General features: G+C 41.5%; 1 protein-coding gene across 1 annotated transcript in view; it reads right to left on the bottom strand.

The window, feature by feature from the left end:
* TBCD (tubulin folding cofactor D) overlaps positions 1–19,857 on the bottom strand; it is a 115,207-nt gene that overhangs the window by 42,056 nt on the left and 53,294 nt on the right. Inside the window, exons 16-23 of the mRNA XM_069032803.1 lie at positions 16,254–16,311; positions 11,822–11,851; positions 8,400–8,485; positions 6,040–6,120; positions 5,230–5,303; positions 4,242–4,359; positions 3,352–3,412; positions 1,415–1,437 (exon numbers count right to left, since the gene is read on the bottom strand). Of these exons, the coding sequence (XP_068888904.1) occupies positions 1,415–1,437; positions 3,352–3,412; positions 4,242–4,359; positions 5,230–5,303; positions 6,040–6,120; positions 8,400–8,485; positions 11,822–11,851; positions 16,254–16,311 (531 nt within the window). The remainder of the gene's footprint in view (positions 1–1,414; positions 1,438–3,351; positions 3,413–4,241; positions 4,360–5,229; positions 5,304–6,039; positions 6,121–8,399; positions 8,486–11,821; positions 11,852–16,253; positions 16,312–19,857) is intronic.

Genomic DNA, 19,857 nt, shown 5'->3' with positions numbered 1-19,857 from the left:
ATTAAAATCCATCCAGTCCCTGACAAGGCTGTTTAGTGGCCAGAAGTGAAAGGAAAATATCTAATAAACAGTTAAGGCATGTGGCCAGATGCTCTTTGTTAATACAGCTTAAAAACTTGAAAAACAAATGAAACACACAGGTTTTCAACATTCCTCCAAGATGCTGTTAGCACTGAAAATTCCCAGTAGCAATTTCTCAAATGGAAATCTTTGGAATATTATGTGCAATAATTACTCATCATGAAACGAGTTTGGCTTGTTTCACTAAATGCTTGCCCAGCAACACTCAAATTGTTGGTTTGTTTTTATAACCTAGTTTATTTTTCTTGTCCTATTTTAAAGGATTTAATGCATACTAATATTTTACAATATGGATTAGAGCAGACATCTCTGTCTCAGCTAAGTATGAGAGCAAACAGCAGTGAACCAATCTTGCTTGGAGTTGAATGAGAACTCTTATCTAGAATGAAAACATTTCTGTAGGCATCTTATAAATACCATTAAGTGCAAGAAGTGCATATTACAACAAAAACAAATTACACCCAAGCTCCACCCTGACATTAAAGAATTTATGGAAGCCAAGAGAGCCACCCACAAAGACACAAATATACAGTATCAGCACTAAGCCCATCCTCCAGCCCAAGCTCACTCTGGGCTGGAAGTTTCACCTCACAGTGGAGGACCCCTCAAGAAGTAAATTTTCTCATTTTTTCAGAAAGTTCCAAGATGAAAAAAAACTTATATAAAAATTCTTTAACCTGTAATTAATAATTACACAAAAAACTTCTTAGGGTTTACTGCTGTCAGGTAAGTCACGTGTGAAGAAGTGAACTAAAAATGACCAAAAACTGCTCTCAGTTAAAGGAGGAAAAACTCTCACTTGCACATGCAGTCATTAAGTTTTGATTTCCTTACATTTAGGAGCAAACTCTGAAGTCACACACCAGTTTTAATTCACATTTACTTAACAATTACTTAAGCAATATCCCTTCATTTCCTGGAAGCTTCAACAAATAGGAAATGAAAAACAACCTAGTGAAAACTCATTTGCATTTTCTTTGTCACGAGAGATGAAAAATTGCCCTGAACCTTTTGCAACGCTCCTGTCCTGCTCATCACACAGGATGAAGAAAGGGATTCTGGAACTCAGACAGAAGCTCCTTTAAATACATAAATAAATAAATAAGCAAACAAACAAATAAAGAAATAAATTTGGGGCTCATTTGTTAAAGGCCAGTTCTGCAGCCCCTTCTGAACCCTCTGCAGACAAAGCACGTGAGGGACTGGGAGGGACTGGGGTGGGTGTCACTAACTGTACAAACAAACCCCCCATATCTCATATCCTGCTGGTTTCATTCCTTTTAATTGACATTTTCCAAGATGAAAAATAATGTTTTTATGTCTCTTTTCTTACCTGTATAACTGACGACTGCAAAGCTGGGGGGAAAAAAAGCAACACACACTAATATTAGAATTTGTTTGATCCAAGTGTTTTCATTTTTCCCCCTCACATGCAATGCCATATACTGTGAGATGTGCAAACCTGCAGTTAATTTTAAAAATAAAATTCAAAGGGGAAACCTCTTTAAAAGAACTTCTTGATACTCATTTGAACTTGATTTAAAAAAAAAAAAAAATCAATATAACACATTCATAAAGCATTTCCTGAATTCCAAACTCAAGCTGCTCCTGCAATTACCCTGGAAGCCAGTTTGGATTTTTAAAATAGATTTGCTTTCTACCATTGGCCCTTTTAGAATTATGATAGACTGCACTATCTGTTCACTGAAAATAACTTTGCTAGCTACAGACTGAGCAGAAAAAAAAAAGATTCAAATGCAACTGAAAAATCTTACTTCTTTACAGCAAGCCATCCTAAAAAAAAATCAGAGATTATCACATTTCTATATGGTAAAAGCCAAAAAAACCAGATTATTTTAAATTGGGAGTTTATGGCAACCTTGCAGATTAACTGCAAACAACAACAGAAACTGGATCACAACAGCTTAAGGCCACTGCAAGAGCAGAGATGCGCTGACCAAGCTTTCAGGCATTTCAACATGAGAAAGCTAAAGAAGGACAAAGGTGCTTCTCCAACCTGTGGCAGCAGCTCTGAGCTGTGCCCAGAATTAAACAGGCACCTGGGGACTTTGGTGGGTGAATGGTGAAGCCTGACAGAACATCAGAGCTGGCACTAAAGGTCCTACTGATGCCATGAAAATTTTTGCCTTTTCTTTTATACCCCTGTTATACCTTTTTACAACTTCTGTATTCCTAGTGCTTTTTGCCTACATTCTTGGACTTGTTTGTTAAGCTGGGAGACTCAACATTTTAGAAGCTTCATAGCCAGGGATCAGTGTGCCCCAGAGCCCAAGGTCCTCTCCAGAACACATTCTGTAAACCAAGATAGAACCATCCAGGGGAAGGCTCCTTGGGGAGGGGGGCTCACTTGAGCCTCTCACTGGGGAATCTTTGATAGATCTGCTAATTAGTAACACCTATAATGTTACACCCAATGTTGGGGAGGGGGAACAGTCAGGAACAGAGGGAGAGATAGACAGACTCAGCAGAGTGCATCTCGATGCATATGACCTGGATGTGCCCACCTAAGGATCCTTAAAATAAACACCAAGGTAAAATCCCTTTTCCCCTTCTAACCGTGTTTGACTCTTGATTTTAAGACCAGGAAAATGCATCACTACAGATCCTGCAGGAACAGCAGGAGCCTGAATGGCAGAGTGTTGTCAGTTCCATAGTGGGAAGAAAAAACAACAACAAAATGAAACAAAAAACCCCAACAACATGGGATGACTGAAAATGAAAGGGACAAATTAGGCAAAGTTATCTCCACAGAAGCACTTGGAACTGCTCTGAGCAGGACAAGGCTTCATTGAGCAAAAGGAGATACAGACAATTCATCAATTGAAATGCAGAATATGACTTTTGAGGTCTATAAACAGGAAATTATGGATGCAGGGACAAGGAATGGACTCACTAGGTGTCCCTTGAGCACAGTCACCCCAAGGCCAGTCAGTAGGATGAAGGGGGAGCAAAGACAAAGGGAAAAGGAACCAAAGCAACCCCTTGAGGCATTTCAGAAATGTAATTTCCAGCATCAGAGCTGGGGGTTCAGCAAGAGGCAGAACAGCCCCCAGTGTCACTGTATGAGACACAGGGTCCAGGATATCCAGTTGCCACAGAGTCTGGGGAGTGTCCAAACCCTTATCTGTGACATGGTTTGCCCTTGGCACAGGCTTGAGGAAGGTGGAGGACAGATGCCTTAACTGTAAATCTTTGCTTAAAAATCATACACCATTCCAGGTTAAAAATAGATTTATGCTGGCTACAAACCTCTTGGTGAATTTGCTTGAGTCCCTCCAACGATTTTTCACTGAAATAGTACGTTACAGAGCTGTAAAAGTATACAAAATTTTTAATACAGGTTCCCTAATTATGCTGTAAATCATTTTTTCTTCCATAATGTCATTGTACTTTCCAACAGAAAGCCAATCATTTGATTTTGCAATTATGCTCCACAGAAATATGCAACATTTAATTTTAAATAGATCAGAAAACAAATTCTTTCCTATCATACAGAAAACTATTCCAAAAGTCTTATAAAAAAATCAGTGTCACTTCCTAATAACACTATAATTGCCAATACAGTGATAACCCTTCTCAGCTCAGCTGTATTTTGGACTCCAACACTTCTGTGATTTTTCCATCTATTTCAAGTACTTCCTACTGCTAAAAATGATCTGTTTTTCTTGAACTGCAACACAAATTCTTTTGATGGACACTGCTGGCAAATGTGTAATATGCAGATATACTTTTATATATACCTGGACCAGCATTCAGTCAGTCTAACTCCATGAGCTGCTCGAGGAGGTTTTTCTCCAACACTGAGGAGGTATTTCTCCAACCATGAAGACAAAAGACTGTCCCCACCCAGGAAGACATCACACTTCCAGGAGAAGAGGAATTAATCTGTATTTAACTGATCACGTTCAAGTCTCCAAATAAGGCAGCTAATGATCTCCCTTTCCTGATGATGAATCTAAAACTGAAGTCTTAAATCACCGAATAAAACGTGAAAGCTCAGCATCACTCATAAAAACAAACAAAAATTCAATGGAAACACAGTTCAGTGAGATGGAGATTTCCATAATTATACTCAGGAAGCTTTTAATAGAGCAGACATGAAAGGAAAATTTATAGTCTAGATAATCTTCCATTAATACCTATTATTCTCTTGTGCCAGTTTACACAGAGCATGGGTGATCTCAGCACAGGCAAGGATTGCCCCATGGCGTGTGTGCAGATCTGAGCCCACTGATAAAGGCAGAAGTCTTGGCAAAACTGGAAGAGATTAAATAATTAATTTTTTTTTTAAACAAAGCATAGTCACAGATCACAGTTCTAAATGTAATTTTGCCTGCCTAGAAATAACATTGGGAAAGCATTTCTGTAAAGTCAAGTATCCTGGCGACTTTATGAAAAGCAAGTTTTAATGAAGTAAATTCTGACAAACAACACTGAGCTATTTTATACTCCAAACTACCTCCCTGGCTGGAGTAAATAAAATAACATTGCTATTGGGCATTGAGCTGGCTGAGCAGTCAGGAAATACTGCCATGGAATTTTATTTCCATGTTAAGTGTCACCTTCCTAGACCACGACAGGAGCCCAGGCAAGGTCTGCCACTGCAGATTCTCGGGGGGCCAGGCACTGCCTTCAGCCACATTAAAAATCTGCCAGTGCAGCCTCAGGATGTGCAATGGGCTGAGCAAAGGACCCTGGGCTCATGCTAGGAAACATCTGATTACACACACAGTCAGAAAGGAATTCTCCTGCAGATGTCACGCTGGACAAGACAAAACAAATCCCCCACCCTTTACAACATCAAAGCCTTCTCAGCAAGAGCTGGGAATTTGAGGGGTAGCTGCTGGAGTTGTTCCCACACAACTGCACCCATTTATTCACCTCAGAACCAGCAGAGTCCAGTGCAGCCAGGTAACTGAAGCCCACACCCCAGATAAAAACCACCCTGACAGTAATTTATAATGTTTGCATAAAACATGCAAACGGATAAAGACACCAGGGTCACTACACTGTATTAAGTGACAGAGGAGATCTTACTTTTCAGTAACTCATGGTGCATGTTTAGATCTTGGTAGGTTTGTTCTGCCTAAGCTTGGCCTGGCTGAGCAGAGCTCAGCTGGTACCTACCCACATTTGCCATGTACTCAGGGGCCCGGGGAGTGATGTTATGCAGAGCTTTGGTTGAGAGTTCTCGAATAACACTGCAGATGTAAGAAAGCATTTCTGAGGGTTAGCAATCCAGGAGAATCAATGTGCTAAAACAATAAAGTGAGGAAGGGACTCCAACCCCCAAGCAAAGCCCTGGCAAGATTCAAAATTACAGTATTCTCTGTCCATCCTATGCTCCCCCCTGTGAAAAAGCCAACAAAACCAAAGAGCAGCCATGCAGCCAGCCTGCAGCCAGCTTCCAGTGAAGTGAAAAGAGCTCAAAGAGACAAGGAAAAACACCAGTGGGGCTGGTGGAACCTGAGGGCTTGTTCTGTGCACTGGTAGGGACAGTGCAGTAAACTGTGATTATTTCTCATGATGCAAACTGTGATCAGCACTGATAGAATCTCCCTTGTGTGATATGTACACCTTTCAATCTTCACGAACACTGAATGTGAGTAAGCACCATCTCTATGCGTGAAATCTACTTTAATTAGGATAATTGTATGGTGACAGTGTTTACCCCTCACACACACTATATGCCATATAAATGGGTTTTATTAATCTATTAACAGATTGAGGTCATGGCCAAAAGACAAAATTCATTAATCCCTTTAAGTGACAGTCTGCTTGGGAGGTACAGATGGTATCACCTACTCCTTGCCCAGCCTCCTTCAGTCAAATGCTACTGCAAGCCCAGGTGTGAGTAAAGTTTACACAAATAATCTACAAAAGCACAATATGCAGAACAGTCAATTCTTGGATATTAATTAGATTTTATGAACTCACCTATCCCAGTGGTTAATCTTCATGTTAACTAAATGATCAATCATTGGCTGTGTATACTCAGGAAAGCCAGCAATATACACACTGAAAAAGAAAAGCAGATACAGATTGGAAATATAGTCCAGAGAGAGCACAGAATCAATATCTGAGTGCATTTTAGCACAACCTGCTCCAAAGATTTAAATTCTCTGGTTTTAAACCAACCAAAAAATTAATTAAATGTGCCTTCTCTTAAATGAGATGCAGCTGAATGATAGAATGGGAAATATTTTGAATTACTGAAAAAAACCTTAAAATCACTTCTGTAAAACTTTCAGATTGTTTCTAAAAGCTGCTATACCTACAACAAGCTTGACATTCAATCCCACTGTTACATTCCAGAAAATCTAGATGTTTATATTAACTTGAATAATTATTTCAGATTGGAGAAACTCATCACTGATACCAACTAGGAGAGAGAGGAAAATTAAGTTACAGAAATGTGCTACATCTTCATAAATACAATGGTCCAAAATGGAAAATGGGTTTTCAATCTGTCCCTTATAAAAATCAAAAAGTGAATTGTGACAAAAGCTGTGAAAGCTGCAAAGTTCAGGCGTGAGATGGAAGGGAACACTAATTACCTAAGGAGCCTGCAGTTACCTAACTCACAGCCACATTTGCCTTCCAATCTTCAGAAGCATCAACTATTGAAAGCCAAGGTCAACACAAGTGAAGTGAAATGTTTTTTCAGTATATCTGATGAGTGTTAAATCACCTGGGGAAGCCCAACAGTCAGCAGGACATGTTTGTGTCAAAAGGGCACAAAGGGACACATGGATTACCTTAATTTCACCTTTTCACATGAGTGATTAACTTTGCAGCTACAAGAGTGCTCCATTAATATACCTGTGTGCAATCAGAAGCAAACAAAGAGAAAACCCAAATACTGCCACATGCTCCCATCCTGATACCTATGGAACTCATCAGAGCGGGAATCCTTAAATCCACAGCCCAGACCTTGGTCACTTGAGCCAAGACTGGGCACAGAAGCACCCTCTACTGAGCCCTGAGGGGGATATGACAGGTGGTTCAACTTGTTGGTCAGAAGAACATAATCAGTGTCCAAGCCAGAATTATACAAGAGAGAAAATAAAAAGTGCTTTGTCACTTCTGAATGCTTTCAATTTTCTTAGTACAAAAAACTAGGGTTCCATGATCACATGGATCTCGAGCAGCATGGAAATACCAGGCTCCTGCATTTCCCCATCTCCCGTAGGTGGGAGCTCAGGGAAGGCAGTGGGAGGAGGGTGGGGACCCCAGAAGGACTGACAGTCGGTTAAAGGTGAAGGTATGAACAGACTGAAATGATTCTGCACAAAAGGGACAATGTGGAGGTGGACAGATTAATTAAAAAATAGTTGAGGCGAAGACAGAGGATTCCAGTACAAATTATCTTGAAAAATCTCAAGTCACAAAGCTAGCAGTGGAGCAGGAACCATCATGTACCTGTCTGGTGTTTCTGTTCCCCAAGGACACCATCTGCTCCAGCCTTTCTGACCTGCTGGGCTCCTGAGCCACCCCATGGGGCAATTTCCTGCTCTGTCTCCAACAGGGCTGAATCACCCTCTGTGGGTGCTGCTGTGCTGAGCTCCCTGCCTTGCCTCTGGACTCGAGGCCAGACTCTGTCTGAGACAACTCAAGCCAGAACCAGCCCTTGCTCTTCATCATTTCCTCTCGAGGAAGTGCAGTATTCTGCTCCTTCTGGCCACCCACTGCCCCCAGTTTGGCTCCAAACTCCCCTGACTTCAGCACCTGTGTGTCCAGAGCTGACACTATTCCAGGACAAGCCCCTTGTTTATAACCACACCACTGCAGTCTGGGTATTTCCCATTTGCTCTACTGCAGAGATCAGTTTGGTTTTTCAAACATTGCTGCACACTGTGGCCAGCCTTCCAGCTGTTTTCCACACAAACACTCCAGCTGAAGGTCTAGGCACAGACCACAAATTCAACAACTTGGGCAAACTGGTTTTTTAAAATGGGTATGACTTGACTTTTTCACCCACGTCAGAGTCTATCTGCCATCACAACAGCCTCTCCTTTGACTACAGCTCTCTTCATCTTGCCCAGCTTAGACATTTTGTGCCACCTGCAAACACGGCCTCTTGGCTGCTTCCTCCTCATAGTCATGGAAATCATGGCCACTTTTTCACTCTGCCTCATACACAATCATCAGTTTGGTGCAAAAATAAAAACACCGTTTTGATTTACTTAAAATCATCAGTATTAAGCAATGTTCAGCAAGGTGAGGCAATCAGACAAGTATTTCATTATGTACAAGAAGTCCCTCCTGTTTAGGAAAACCAATGATTGGAAACTTACCTTATAGTCAAGTAACAGTTAGCTCTGTTACCAACAGCAAAATAATCAGCTGCAGTGAGAATGTCGATGCCATGGGGGAAAGTGCCCTACAAACAAAATATTATTATTTTAAAATGTGAAATACATTCCAAATAGGCAACATGATTGAAAACACATCTCCTGCTACTCTCCCATGCACTGAAAAAATACAATTTAATTTATAGTAAAATCATTTGTAGTAGGGACATAAAGGATATTGAATATATAAACAGCAAAATACCTCACTTTGCTTGTGAGTCAATGATAAACAGCCCAAGAAAATGGCAGCAGGCAGTAACCTATGCAATAGCTCCCTTCCCACCTCCCAGTCATAACAAAATACATATTTGGTGAATGCATGACTATGTATGTACCCACAAAATTATTCCTCTAGAAGGATTTAGGTAAACATAAACATGTTTCCAGTTTATGTGAAGGCACAAGGTGAATTTAATGAAATACAAAATTAGAGATTTAGGCACCAAGAGATGCATCACGTGTAGAACACATAGGAGTTTTTACTTACACTTGTATTTTATGACTCATTAATGAACTAAAAAACGGGGTTTGTTTGTTTTTAAAATGAACACTGGTTCCCAGCAAAGCCTGAAACACTGAATTGTACTGAAGGATCCCACTTCTGCCATCACTGCTCAAACCAGTCTGTGTCTAGAAGATAAATTATCCTCCTAAATATGAAATTTCCACTTAGAAATCTGCATTTCCATATGTAAGCAATCCAGTTCAGATATTGATAATTTTATTGGCTCTGTCTGGTTTACCAGAGCATCACAGGGCAAGGCTGCTTTGGAACAGCAGAGGCAGCACAGCATCCATGAAGCACAATGAAGAACAAATGGAAAAGAGCCAGCTGACAGACACTCCACTCACTTCCAAAAGGGACACTCAGAGGGTATTAAAACAATGAGGCTGCCTGGAAGTACAGGTTTGGGATGTGATGCAGGTTTGTTTACAGCTCGCTCATCCCTTCCACATTAGGATCCAGCCATGCAAAATTCGTGGGGAGTATCTCTCCATCTGAGCCTGAATCACTAAAGCAGTTTATCCTGGAAGCAATGGGAGCTGCCAGCTGCTGCCGAGGTCTTGCTCTGGGAAGCAGAATTCCAGTGCTCAAAGAAAACAAAGCCTGAAATCTGGACCAAGGAGAGACAGAGTATTTATGGCTTATCCAAGAGATGGCCTGCAAGCCCTGGTAAAATGAATGCTCTGTCCAAAAGCCTCACAAACTCTGATTAGGGGCAAAGAGGTGCATGAGAAACACCTCAGCGTGATTTAAGGCCAAAGAGCACGACATGGAAGATTATAAAGATGCACACTACATAAAGAAAATCTCAGTCAAACAATTTGAATTCTAGCTGCCAGCTGGACCTTGCTATTTGCTCCCCAGCTGTGAGAGTGCCAGTTCAATGCCATCTCACAAAGGTCAGGGTGGCACCAAGCCTGTTGGTGAGACAGCAGAACTCCTGAGTTCAGGAACACAGAGGTCATGGCCAGCGGGAGAGTCAGGCTTCACAGGAACAGCCAACAGCTTCTATTCTCCCAGAACACTTCAAACTTCTCCAATATAAAAGTTGGTGTCATTAGAAGTAAGTGCATTTCTCATGACTTGTGCTCGGAAAAATTCTTCAGATCTTTCAGAGCTTCCATTTACACACAGTGTAAGTGGCATTCTTACGATGGCTTCTTCTGTGGCCAAAAACAAGCTCAGGATTCGGGACATGTGGAATTGGAAAGCTGAAGCAGGCAGGAACCAGGAAACAAGTGAGGGCAACCTTTTTCTCCACCTATTTAGTAACAGCATTATTACCTCGGGTGGAGAATATATTTTAGCTCCTTCCAATTCAGAGAAAGGGTGTCTCTTTCAACACACTGCATCCAGGGAGAGAACTCCAGAGGGTGGATCCACTCATTAAGTAACCATTTTCCTAGGCACCAAGGAATGGTTCAGCAAGTAAAACTTCTGACCTTCTGCAGGAATCAACTGGAGCCTGACAGCTCCTCCATGCCATGAAAACTCATTGTTTCACTGCTGGTGTGCCAACACAGAGGCTGAAATCATCATGTGTTCGATTCACACATTTGTGGGTCAAAGCAGAGTCTGTAAGGAACCTTTCTGGCTGTAAACTAACATGGACTGTACTCCTCTGACTAAGAAATTTAAAAAACACAGAATTTTTGCTACATGGAAGCACTTCTAAACCTGCAGCATCCAGGAGCCCTCTCTCACCTGGAGCTAAGTCAGGGTAAGGTGTTATTTGCTTCATTCAGCACCTCACGCAGTGGAATCAGACTGAGCTGCTGTGTGATGCCCAACCTCTCCAGGGCAGGAACTGCAGACCCAGGGAAGAGTCACCCTGGCTTCTGTTTATCACAGACACAGCTGGGTCAGGTCACCAAAAATCCCTAACCTCTTTCTCCTCGTGTTCTTGCACCCTTTCTCTGCTGTTAACACACACTGAATATGAATGGATTGCTTAACAGCTGGAGTTCTAAAGGAATAATATTCTGGTTCAGAACACAGATTTTCAGCAATGCTGCCAGGTGACAGCATTTTAACAGAGACCCCTTAAAGAGCAGCTTATTGATAACAACAGTGCTTTAACCATGCTCACATGCCCTGCTCTGTCACAGGAATATGCTAACTGAACCATTCCCCCCCACACTTCCTCTCTCTCTTAGTTGTACACTCAGCTTTATCAATTCCTGGTGAGAAATCACTAAATCCAAGGCTTTGCCCTATTTGCTTCTCCTCCAAGCTTGCAAATCAAAGCTGTCTTGAGGATTTTAACTACTTAAATGTTGCTAAGTTACATAGGAACCTACCACAATACTTTTTACCAAAGGACTTGGGTACTTCCAAAAGTACCAGATTTCTCAAGATATCTAGATGATACAACAGACAAGCCCAAAAATTGAGCTGAAGACTCCTAAGCCTTGTTTACTGTGGTACCAACTGCAGCAATGATTGCACAGCCCACTTCAGTTGCTCTGCTTCTCTTGAAAACTAGAAAGTCAATGAAAAAAAAAAAAAAAAAAAAAACCACAACCAAAAAAACTGCCCTTTTCCTGCTTTAAAAGCATTGTAATTTCCAGGATGTACAATGATCAGCCCAAATGCTGGTTTTGCTTTTCAGAAGGACTGACAGTTACCAGTAAGCTCATTTTCTTCCCAAACCGGAATACTAAAATAAAACTCACACCTCAGAAAAATATTCCACAAGAACTTGCTGCTCATATGAATTGAAAAATGAAAACAACTATTTTGTGACATTCTTTCACTCAATTTTTCCAAAGCCACAGTGTTTAATTTTGATTTTAGGCACTCCATGCTTACAGTAACCTCCAAGGCACAAATGAATGAAGATGCAGGGAAGTCACCATACCTGTCTCCCAACATTCTCCTGGAAGGCAGCCTGAGGAACAGAGAACAAACACACCAAAACGAGTCAGGTTTGCTTTTTGATAAACACCAGATGATGAATTCAAAACACACAACAATATAAATGACCCATGGCTTTTCTGTTTTAAATAAAGTAAACTTTGTCAGTAGAACAAGCCCGCAGGGCTTTTCTGTTTCTGCATCTCCACGTTCTGCTGCTCCTGAAGCCGTACGTTGCACGGCAGCAGTTTAAGAATGCAGCTTTATTAAACTCGTCACACCCACACAAGTGCTTGGGAGTAGTGACACAAGGCTTGGCCCTGGGATGGAAACAACAGCATGATGTAGACAACAGCAACTGAGGCAACTCACTCTTGTCTGACTTCAACACCATTTGCTAAGAGTGGGCAAAGTTTAATTCTTTGTCAATGAAAACTTCGGGCAAAAAAAACACTGAGACTGCAATACTTATCTGCAGGGTATGTCTGAAAGCATGCTGAAACACTGGACTTTTAAAATTTGAAGACAATATTCATGTATATCTCTTGTATTTTGCACTAAATAAACTCAAGATCGTGCAAAAATGCAATGAAAACAACCATAAAGTTAATCTACTTGTATGGCATACAGAAGAACACCTACTTAATTCCCTATTTGAATTTTTTCTCTCTTGCAAAAAAGCCCATTATTTCTATCCCTCTAAAGGACATACAATCCTAAGTACTAATAAAAGCTTCTGTAAATTTTAACTCTTTTCAGAGAGGGGAGATCATCGTTATCTGGACACTCCTCCAAGGAACTGTCACTCTCTCTGCCCACACAGCTTTGCAGTGATGGACGACACTCCTTAACTGATATTTAATGGACGGGGGGGAAGTTCCTAATGTTTACTGAAAAGCCACAAGAATTTGGACAGACAGAGCTTCTGTATTCCCTCCATACAGTACCCCTGTGGTAATCCACCTGTGAACACAACAGGTTCAGCTGGCTCCCCAAGGATCATACTCTACAGGTGGAGCAAGGGCTGACGCCAGCCGGGATGGAGCCGGAGCCTCCCGGAGCGTTCCCGAGGTGCTGCTGCCTGTTCAGGCTCCTGCCTGCAGCCCCTGCAGACCTGCCCGGGCAGATCCAGCTCCTGCTGGCAGCACAGGACACAGAGCACAGGCTGGGAGCCCACCCTCTGCCAGCAGTGCCCCCGGGCTCCCGGCTGCGGCGCGCCCCGGGCAGCGCATCCAGCCGGCTGGGGAGCAGGAGCTGGGGCTGCAGCGGTGCCCTCGGGCTGCTCTTTGCTGGGTGCTGCAGCCCAGCTGCTGACACGGGCCTTTTCCCCTCCTCACCTCGCTCCCAGACAGGACATCGGTGCCTGTCACTCTGCAGCATTCATTTCTTTCTGTTTCCACATCAGCTTCAGGTCCTGTTTTATGCTACTGAGACCCTCAATACGTTTCTGATGGCATAGGATGTATTTTATGCTATGCACCCTCTGGAGATCAATCAGAGCTCGTTAACCTGCAGCCAGCTATTTGTGCAGTTGAGCTCCCCTTTAGTGAAAAGAAGACAATTCGGTGATAATCTTATAGCCCATTCCATAAAAAAAGCTGTATTTGGGATGAAGAACGTATTTTCTGGTAACTCGGGTGTATCCAGAATCACAGTTTAAAGGGTTTAGTGGCAGACTGGGCAGTGCTGGGTTAACAGTCAGACTTGACAATCTTAGAGGTCTTTTCCCACTCAGATAATTCTATGATTCTATGTTTTATGCTATTGAGACCCATTTTTTACTCAGCACAGGCACATTTCAGTGAGGATGCCATTCTCTATCACATCCAAGGGATTTCATCAATCACTGCATTACAATGTCATTTAAAAATGTGCTGCTCAGACAAGTACCTAAATGATACAAAATCTGTAAAGCCCTGAAATTCCTAAAAGATACTAAATACTTCCAAGTGTTTTGTGAGAATAATTTTTCATTTTTTATACAATCCCCTTCTGGAGATGGAAAAACTGGATACAAAGATACTAATTTAAAGATTCCATGAGATCAGAACCAAGGTGACCAACTAGTCTGGCAACCTGAATGCTCTTCTTTCACACAAAAACTGAAAAAATATGACAACATTCTCTAAAAATATTTTGTTTTAAACTAGATAGCTTAAACACTATCATCCAACCCAGAGGAAAAAAAAACACCTCTCTTTGAGATGTCAGAGCTGAATGGAGTCCAATTCAACATCACTTATTCATCTGATTACTCCTTATACTGATTATTCATGAAAGAGTTGCACAAGCCAGCCCAGAATGCTCATGGAGCTTCAAAAGCAGAGTCTTGCTCTATTCTCTCTAACCTCAGGGTTCAAAATGTCTCTATTCACCATTTTATTTTATTGGTGCTCTGCATTATAATATATTGCATATTGTAATAGATAGAAAACCTAGTAAAACATGTTGTTTATTTAAATATGTGTTTAACTGTAGTAATGATTGGAAATATTCAGCACTCCCAGGTATTTTTCTTCAAAATTGTAGTAATGGCTGGTAAACACAAAATATTTCTTTGCCTTTTTAAAATAAGAGAAAAGGCTTTAGTAATTTCGTAACTATCCATCAAACAGCTATTCCAAATTTTGACCAGCTCAGAATTAGAAAGCACTAGTGAAAAAAATTAGTGAGACTGGAGGTAGCTGACTTGCAGACAGCTCAAGAGCCTGGGCTACAGCAGAAGAGGAAAGGGAGGAGGAATGTGCTGGGTTTTGTACTCATTAGAAATACACATACACAGGCTGCACTAAGCTCACAGCTTTAGTCAACAGTGCTGGTTTAGCACACGGTTCATGGTAAAACTATCAGTTTATGTTTAAGTGTAGAAGCACACTGATGATCACAGAGGACAATTAAATCAAGCTACCAAAGGTAAGCAGCACCCCTGTAGTGGCAATTGTGTTATAAAGATTTCTCCTCTGTGTATATATAAACCCTGATTCCAAGGACAGTTCCTAGGGATCACATAACTAATTCACTGTCCACCACCTCTGCTCCCTAATGTTTTGTGCAGCTCTCAGGAAAGCAAATTCCTCTTAGGAATTGATTTGAATAAAGGGACTTAAACTAGCCAAGAACAACAAATTCTACAGTTTCTAAAATGTAGGAGTTGAAGTCTGGGGGCAGTAGCATGGCTGATACTCATTAGTTGTACAGTATGAGAAGAATATGTTCTGGCACTCCTCAGCAACCTGCAGCACCTTGGCTTGTGTTGGTCTGAGCACCTCCAGACCCAGGAGCCGTGGTGGGATTGCTCAAGCACTGACTCACTTCCCCAGCAATTACGCTGCAGCTTCATTCAGCAGCTTCAACTCACCAGCAGAGGTGTGGCTACAAAAAGTAAGGATGCTATCCAGGTATCCCTGAGAAACCCTTCTGATGTTATAAACACATCAGCTTTCAAAATTGCAGTCAAAAAATCGGACAGACCTGGTAAGGTGAGTATTGCAAAGGCTGTCTTTTTTTTTTAAACACATTCACAGTGACATTTATTGTCAAGAACAGGGACATCTGGTTCTTTGGCAGACACTCTTTGGTCCTGGTTTGAGTTCATACAGTTATAGGGTGGAGTTTTTTGCATTTGCATAAGATAATTTGGTTTATCTGTTGAAAGATACTGAACTTGCTTTCTTTAAAAAAAAAAAAGTATGAATTGTATCTACAACACACAGACTTAAATTCTCATAGATAAGATGTCCATTCTTTCTTCTTCTCAAATTCTCTAACTATAGAAATCTGTAATTCTCCATCATTTCCCTTCTCTTAAGAATACTGCTCTCAACTCTCAACAACAGAAATATTTTCTAAAAAAAGTTCCCACAGAATATACTTTGGTGTCAGCTCTATTCACTACACAAGAGTACCTGCCTAATGGATTTGTCACTTTCTTTTAAAAATTCCCAGTCCTATGGAAGGAGTTTTATACAACAACTGAAAATATGTTTGAAGGAGAGAGATTATTCTAGAAATTTTCAGCTTGCCACGATTAAAGGGTAACAGCTGACGCACAACCAGAAAAGTGTAACCTCACAAAACTCACCAGCTTGGAGCTTGCAAAAGAGCCAATATCTGTATTATGTAGGACCCTTTTGTCTGTGATCTTGTGACTACAAAATGCTAAATAACTCTGCCTTAGATACTTTATCTTGATCATCATGACAGCAATACAGCAGACTGTTAACTCTGGCCATAAATCAAGATGTGCATCTGTGGATTATATAATTTAACATCTAAATTCACATGATACTTCTAAGGATTTTTAAAGAACACTTTTTTTGCTCCCAACTTAATATTTTGCTTCTCTACTGCAGCTCAATGTAGTTAAGTCTACAAATTATTAAATGAAAACAAACAAAAAGTAACAGAGTCATGTAAGCTGGAATGTGGTAACTTACAGAAGCAGCTCTTCTGCAATTAACATCACGATCAAATACTGCAGCAATAACCAATGCACTGAGGAAATAAAACATTGGGCATTAGTACCAAATATATGAAAAGAAATGTGCAATGCCATCATTTCAACATTTAGCCTTCTAAGCAGAACAGGCAGCACGTCCTCTAAGCAGCTTATTATTTAGAAATACAAGCCTGAACTAAAATCTCAGTTGAAGTAACCTTGTACTTCCTTGTTTCTCTAGTTTGCTGTGGACTTCCCACAGCACAACAGCCACCCCACTGTGTCAAAAGAATTGATGGAATACACAAACACATTTACTGCACAGAAAGGTTTTCTGTTTTAAACAGAGCAGGGGGTTAAAACCTGGGCATAACAATCATCTCTAATGCGAGACTCAGACAGTGCAATTTTAAATTAAAACTTGGAAATACAGTTTCTCAATAGCCAAAAGTACAGCAAGTCTTGTGTAAGGCTTAAACACAACACAAAGTTAAGCAATGGAAACCTGCAGTTATCTCCACAAGAACAGCCACATCCTGTAAGGCACAAAAATCAAACAATATGCAAATCCTGATAGAAAGTAACCTGCAAGATAAACTGCCAAGCAGTTTTTTAGGGTGACCTGTAGAGACAGAAGGATGATTATACAAAACAATTTCTTCATGCATGAAGTCTGGTGACCTGCACAGAGTAATTCTTCTGCCTCAAAAGAACTGCTGTTCAAAGATGTGCTACACAACACAGGAGAGAGAATATATCCCAGGACATGCAGTCTGCAGCTTTAGAAATCCACCTCCAGCATTCAATTAACTTCAGCAACAAATAAACATCACTTCAGGAGAATCATTTAAGCAGAAAATTATTCCTTTCAAACCCTGAAACTCTTCATTACATGATTTATTGACTCCAGGCAAAACCGGAAATAAATACTGGCTGAAAAGTAAATTCAAGATAGCTTTGCTTCAGCATAAGGATATTAATTACACTGATAATATCAGACTTCCCTGGGTAGTGGCTATCAGTTCCCTACAGTGATGAATACTGTGTTGTTCCAATTCCCTGAAATGCACAGTCAGCTTGGCCTCTGTAATTTCAGTTTATCTCCATTAGGGAAAACAGGAGACAGAAAGCCAGAATGAAATGAAAACAAACCCCCAATAAAGTGTTCTAAAGACAGTTAATGCTTTCTTATTGCTACTTGCAGGAGCAATACCCCTCTCTGCCACAAAGACAAGAGGAAAGAGGAGGTCACAGAAACAACAGTGCCTGGAAGAGCAAACATTCAGGAAGCATTCCATCAGGAAGCAGCACACATGGCTCACTGCTGAAAAACTGCTGGGTCAGATACACACTCTTCATACTGTGCTTGCTAATTCTCTGGCACACAGAGAGACTTAGAAATTATTTTAAAAGGACACTTCAGAAGTATATAGTTTTAATGATATCACTAGCTCCCATAACTGCTTTAATTAGAGAACTTTCAAGACTAAAGGAATGGGATGAAAATGATCCTTGAAACAGAAAGAAGCAAATTTCTGCCTGCATTTCTAATTGTACAGACTGTAAGCTAGAACAGTAATTTGTCAGTTATGCAGTATTTCAATACTGGTCTTTTCCAAAGAGGGGAAAGAAAACCCCCACCCCTCATCACACCAAGAAGCTCAGAATCCTGAGTGCTGCCCTCACTGCATCAAACAAAAGCTCATCTTATAATCACATTATACTTCCCCATTTCTTTCTTATTCTTCTGTTACCTTAAGACAAAGCTGTGTAAATAAAGCCAGCAAAGCAACATATTGTCTGTGATACCACCTGAGTCACTCAGTGCTGCAACCAAACACTGTGTTAAGCAAAATAAAAACCCCAAGAATTCTATCATTGCCCCGTTATATTCCTAAATCATACTGCAGTCACTGCTTTATGTTAATCCTTTTAATGAGGTATTCTAACTTATCAAACACCACAAATAGTTCTTTCAGGCTAATTCCCACTTGGAAGTGCAGGCACATCCTCCACAAAGCCAGGCTGAGTGCAGAAGGCAGCGTGCCGAGGGTGAAACACATCCAAGGTGTCTTCACCTGTCTGCTTTGTCGTGGGAGTTTATGTGATACTGCACCAGGATTTCCTAACATAAAGAAACTGTTTATGTCAAACCAAGTGGGATATTTTTTAAGCTACTCAAAGGATCGTGCCTTGACTTGTCAAGTGCACCACACCTGCCTGCTGCCAGGCAGACCAGAGGATGGCTTTGCACCCTCCAGCCCCTACAGAACACCTTTCCTGGCTCCTCGTTGCACCCTCCAGTCTCTATGGATCACCCTTCCTGGCTCCTTGAGGGATATGGAGCCTGTATGCACGACAGCAGTTAAGTGCACAATAAACACAAACAGACTTTAAAAGTAAGTTGCAGTTTTATCAGTCAACTAATAATTCTCCCTTTCTCCCTTTTCCCTTCTTTGCTCCTCCAGGGACTCACCTAGCCGGCTTCAGGGGGAAGTCAGAAGGATTCAGTATGGCAGTGAGCACTTCCCCAGCCCACGGGCATCTCATTCCCTTCCCTGACAATAACCAGGGAGCAGAGGCAGGCCAGGTGAGAGACATCAGAACACAGAAACAGCACAAACACCAATTACCCTCAACTTACAAGGATCAGGTGTACCAGGCAATAAACCTGAATTCCCTTTACCACCTGGAGCAGGCACTTCCAGTCTCCACTAGCCACAAGCAGCAAGAAGCTGATCCTACTGCTAACCCCTGGGAAGCTGCTACCATCAGTTCCAGTGTGCCACCCTGAAGCTGTGGGATGAGAAAAATAAACTCTCAAACCTCTTGCCTATTTGGTACAAACCCAAAATTTCCTTCCTGTGCCCTAAAAAAGGGTGAAGTCTAAGTGGTAACAGGACAGAATGGTAAACTCTCCTCCCTGCTGTACATTAGGAAAGGGAAAGGCACAATAACACCACAAGCAAAGTGGGTTTGAACAATCCAAGCAAGTTAAGAAAAGGAGGTGAGACCAGAGTCAGACTCAGGTCTGCTGAGCACTGGCCCTTCTGCACCTCTCCAATCATGCCAGTGCCCAGTTGGGAGGGCTACACAGCAAGCTGGGTGATGAAAACACATCTAAACTCAGGGGTTTTTTTCACTTTTGAGACCAGAGCAGTTCCCCTATTCAATTTATCCCATGGAGCTGTGTTACACCACTGCAGGAGCAAGCAGAAGGGCCTGCTCCAGCCACACTGCAGATGACTGTCTCAGATTTAATTCCTCCTTTTATTTAGGAGAAGGTCTAAGGAGAAGGAGAAATGCTGTGACCATTCCCATTTCCACACTGCCTGCTTCTGCAGTCCCTCTAACCCAGCTCACACAGAGCTCTCACACTTCCTGCTGGCCACCCACCCTCCTACGCTGCTCAGTGGGTTATTCCAATCCAAAACCTTGAAGTACAACGATGGAAGTATAAGAAATACACATGTGGAAAAGAGCAACAAGAAAAATACTTAGAACAGGAGTGACAAATCCTGCTATTAACAAAAAAAAGAAAGCAAAAAGGAGGTCTGAGATGCCCCTGCAGGAGGTCACTTTACCCAAGTGCCTTCAGCACC

This window comes from Aphelocoma coerulescens, chromosome 18, assembly GCF_041296385.1.
Source record: "Aphelocoma coerulescens isolate FSJ_1873_10779 chromosome 18, UR_Acoe_1.0, whole genome shotgun sequence".
NCBI lineage: Eukaryota > Metazoa > Chordata > Aves > Passeriformes > Corvidae > Aphelocoma > Aphelocoma coerulescens.
The sequence above is the reverse complement of the archived record's forward strand: the minus strand, read 5'-3'. Positions and strand labels throughout refer to the sequence as shown.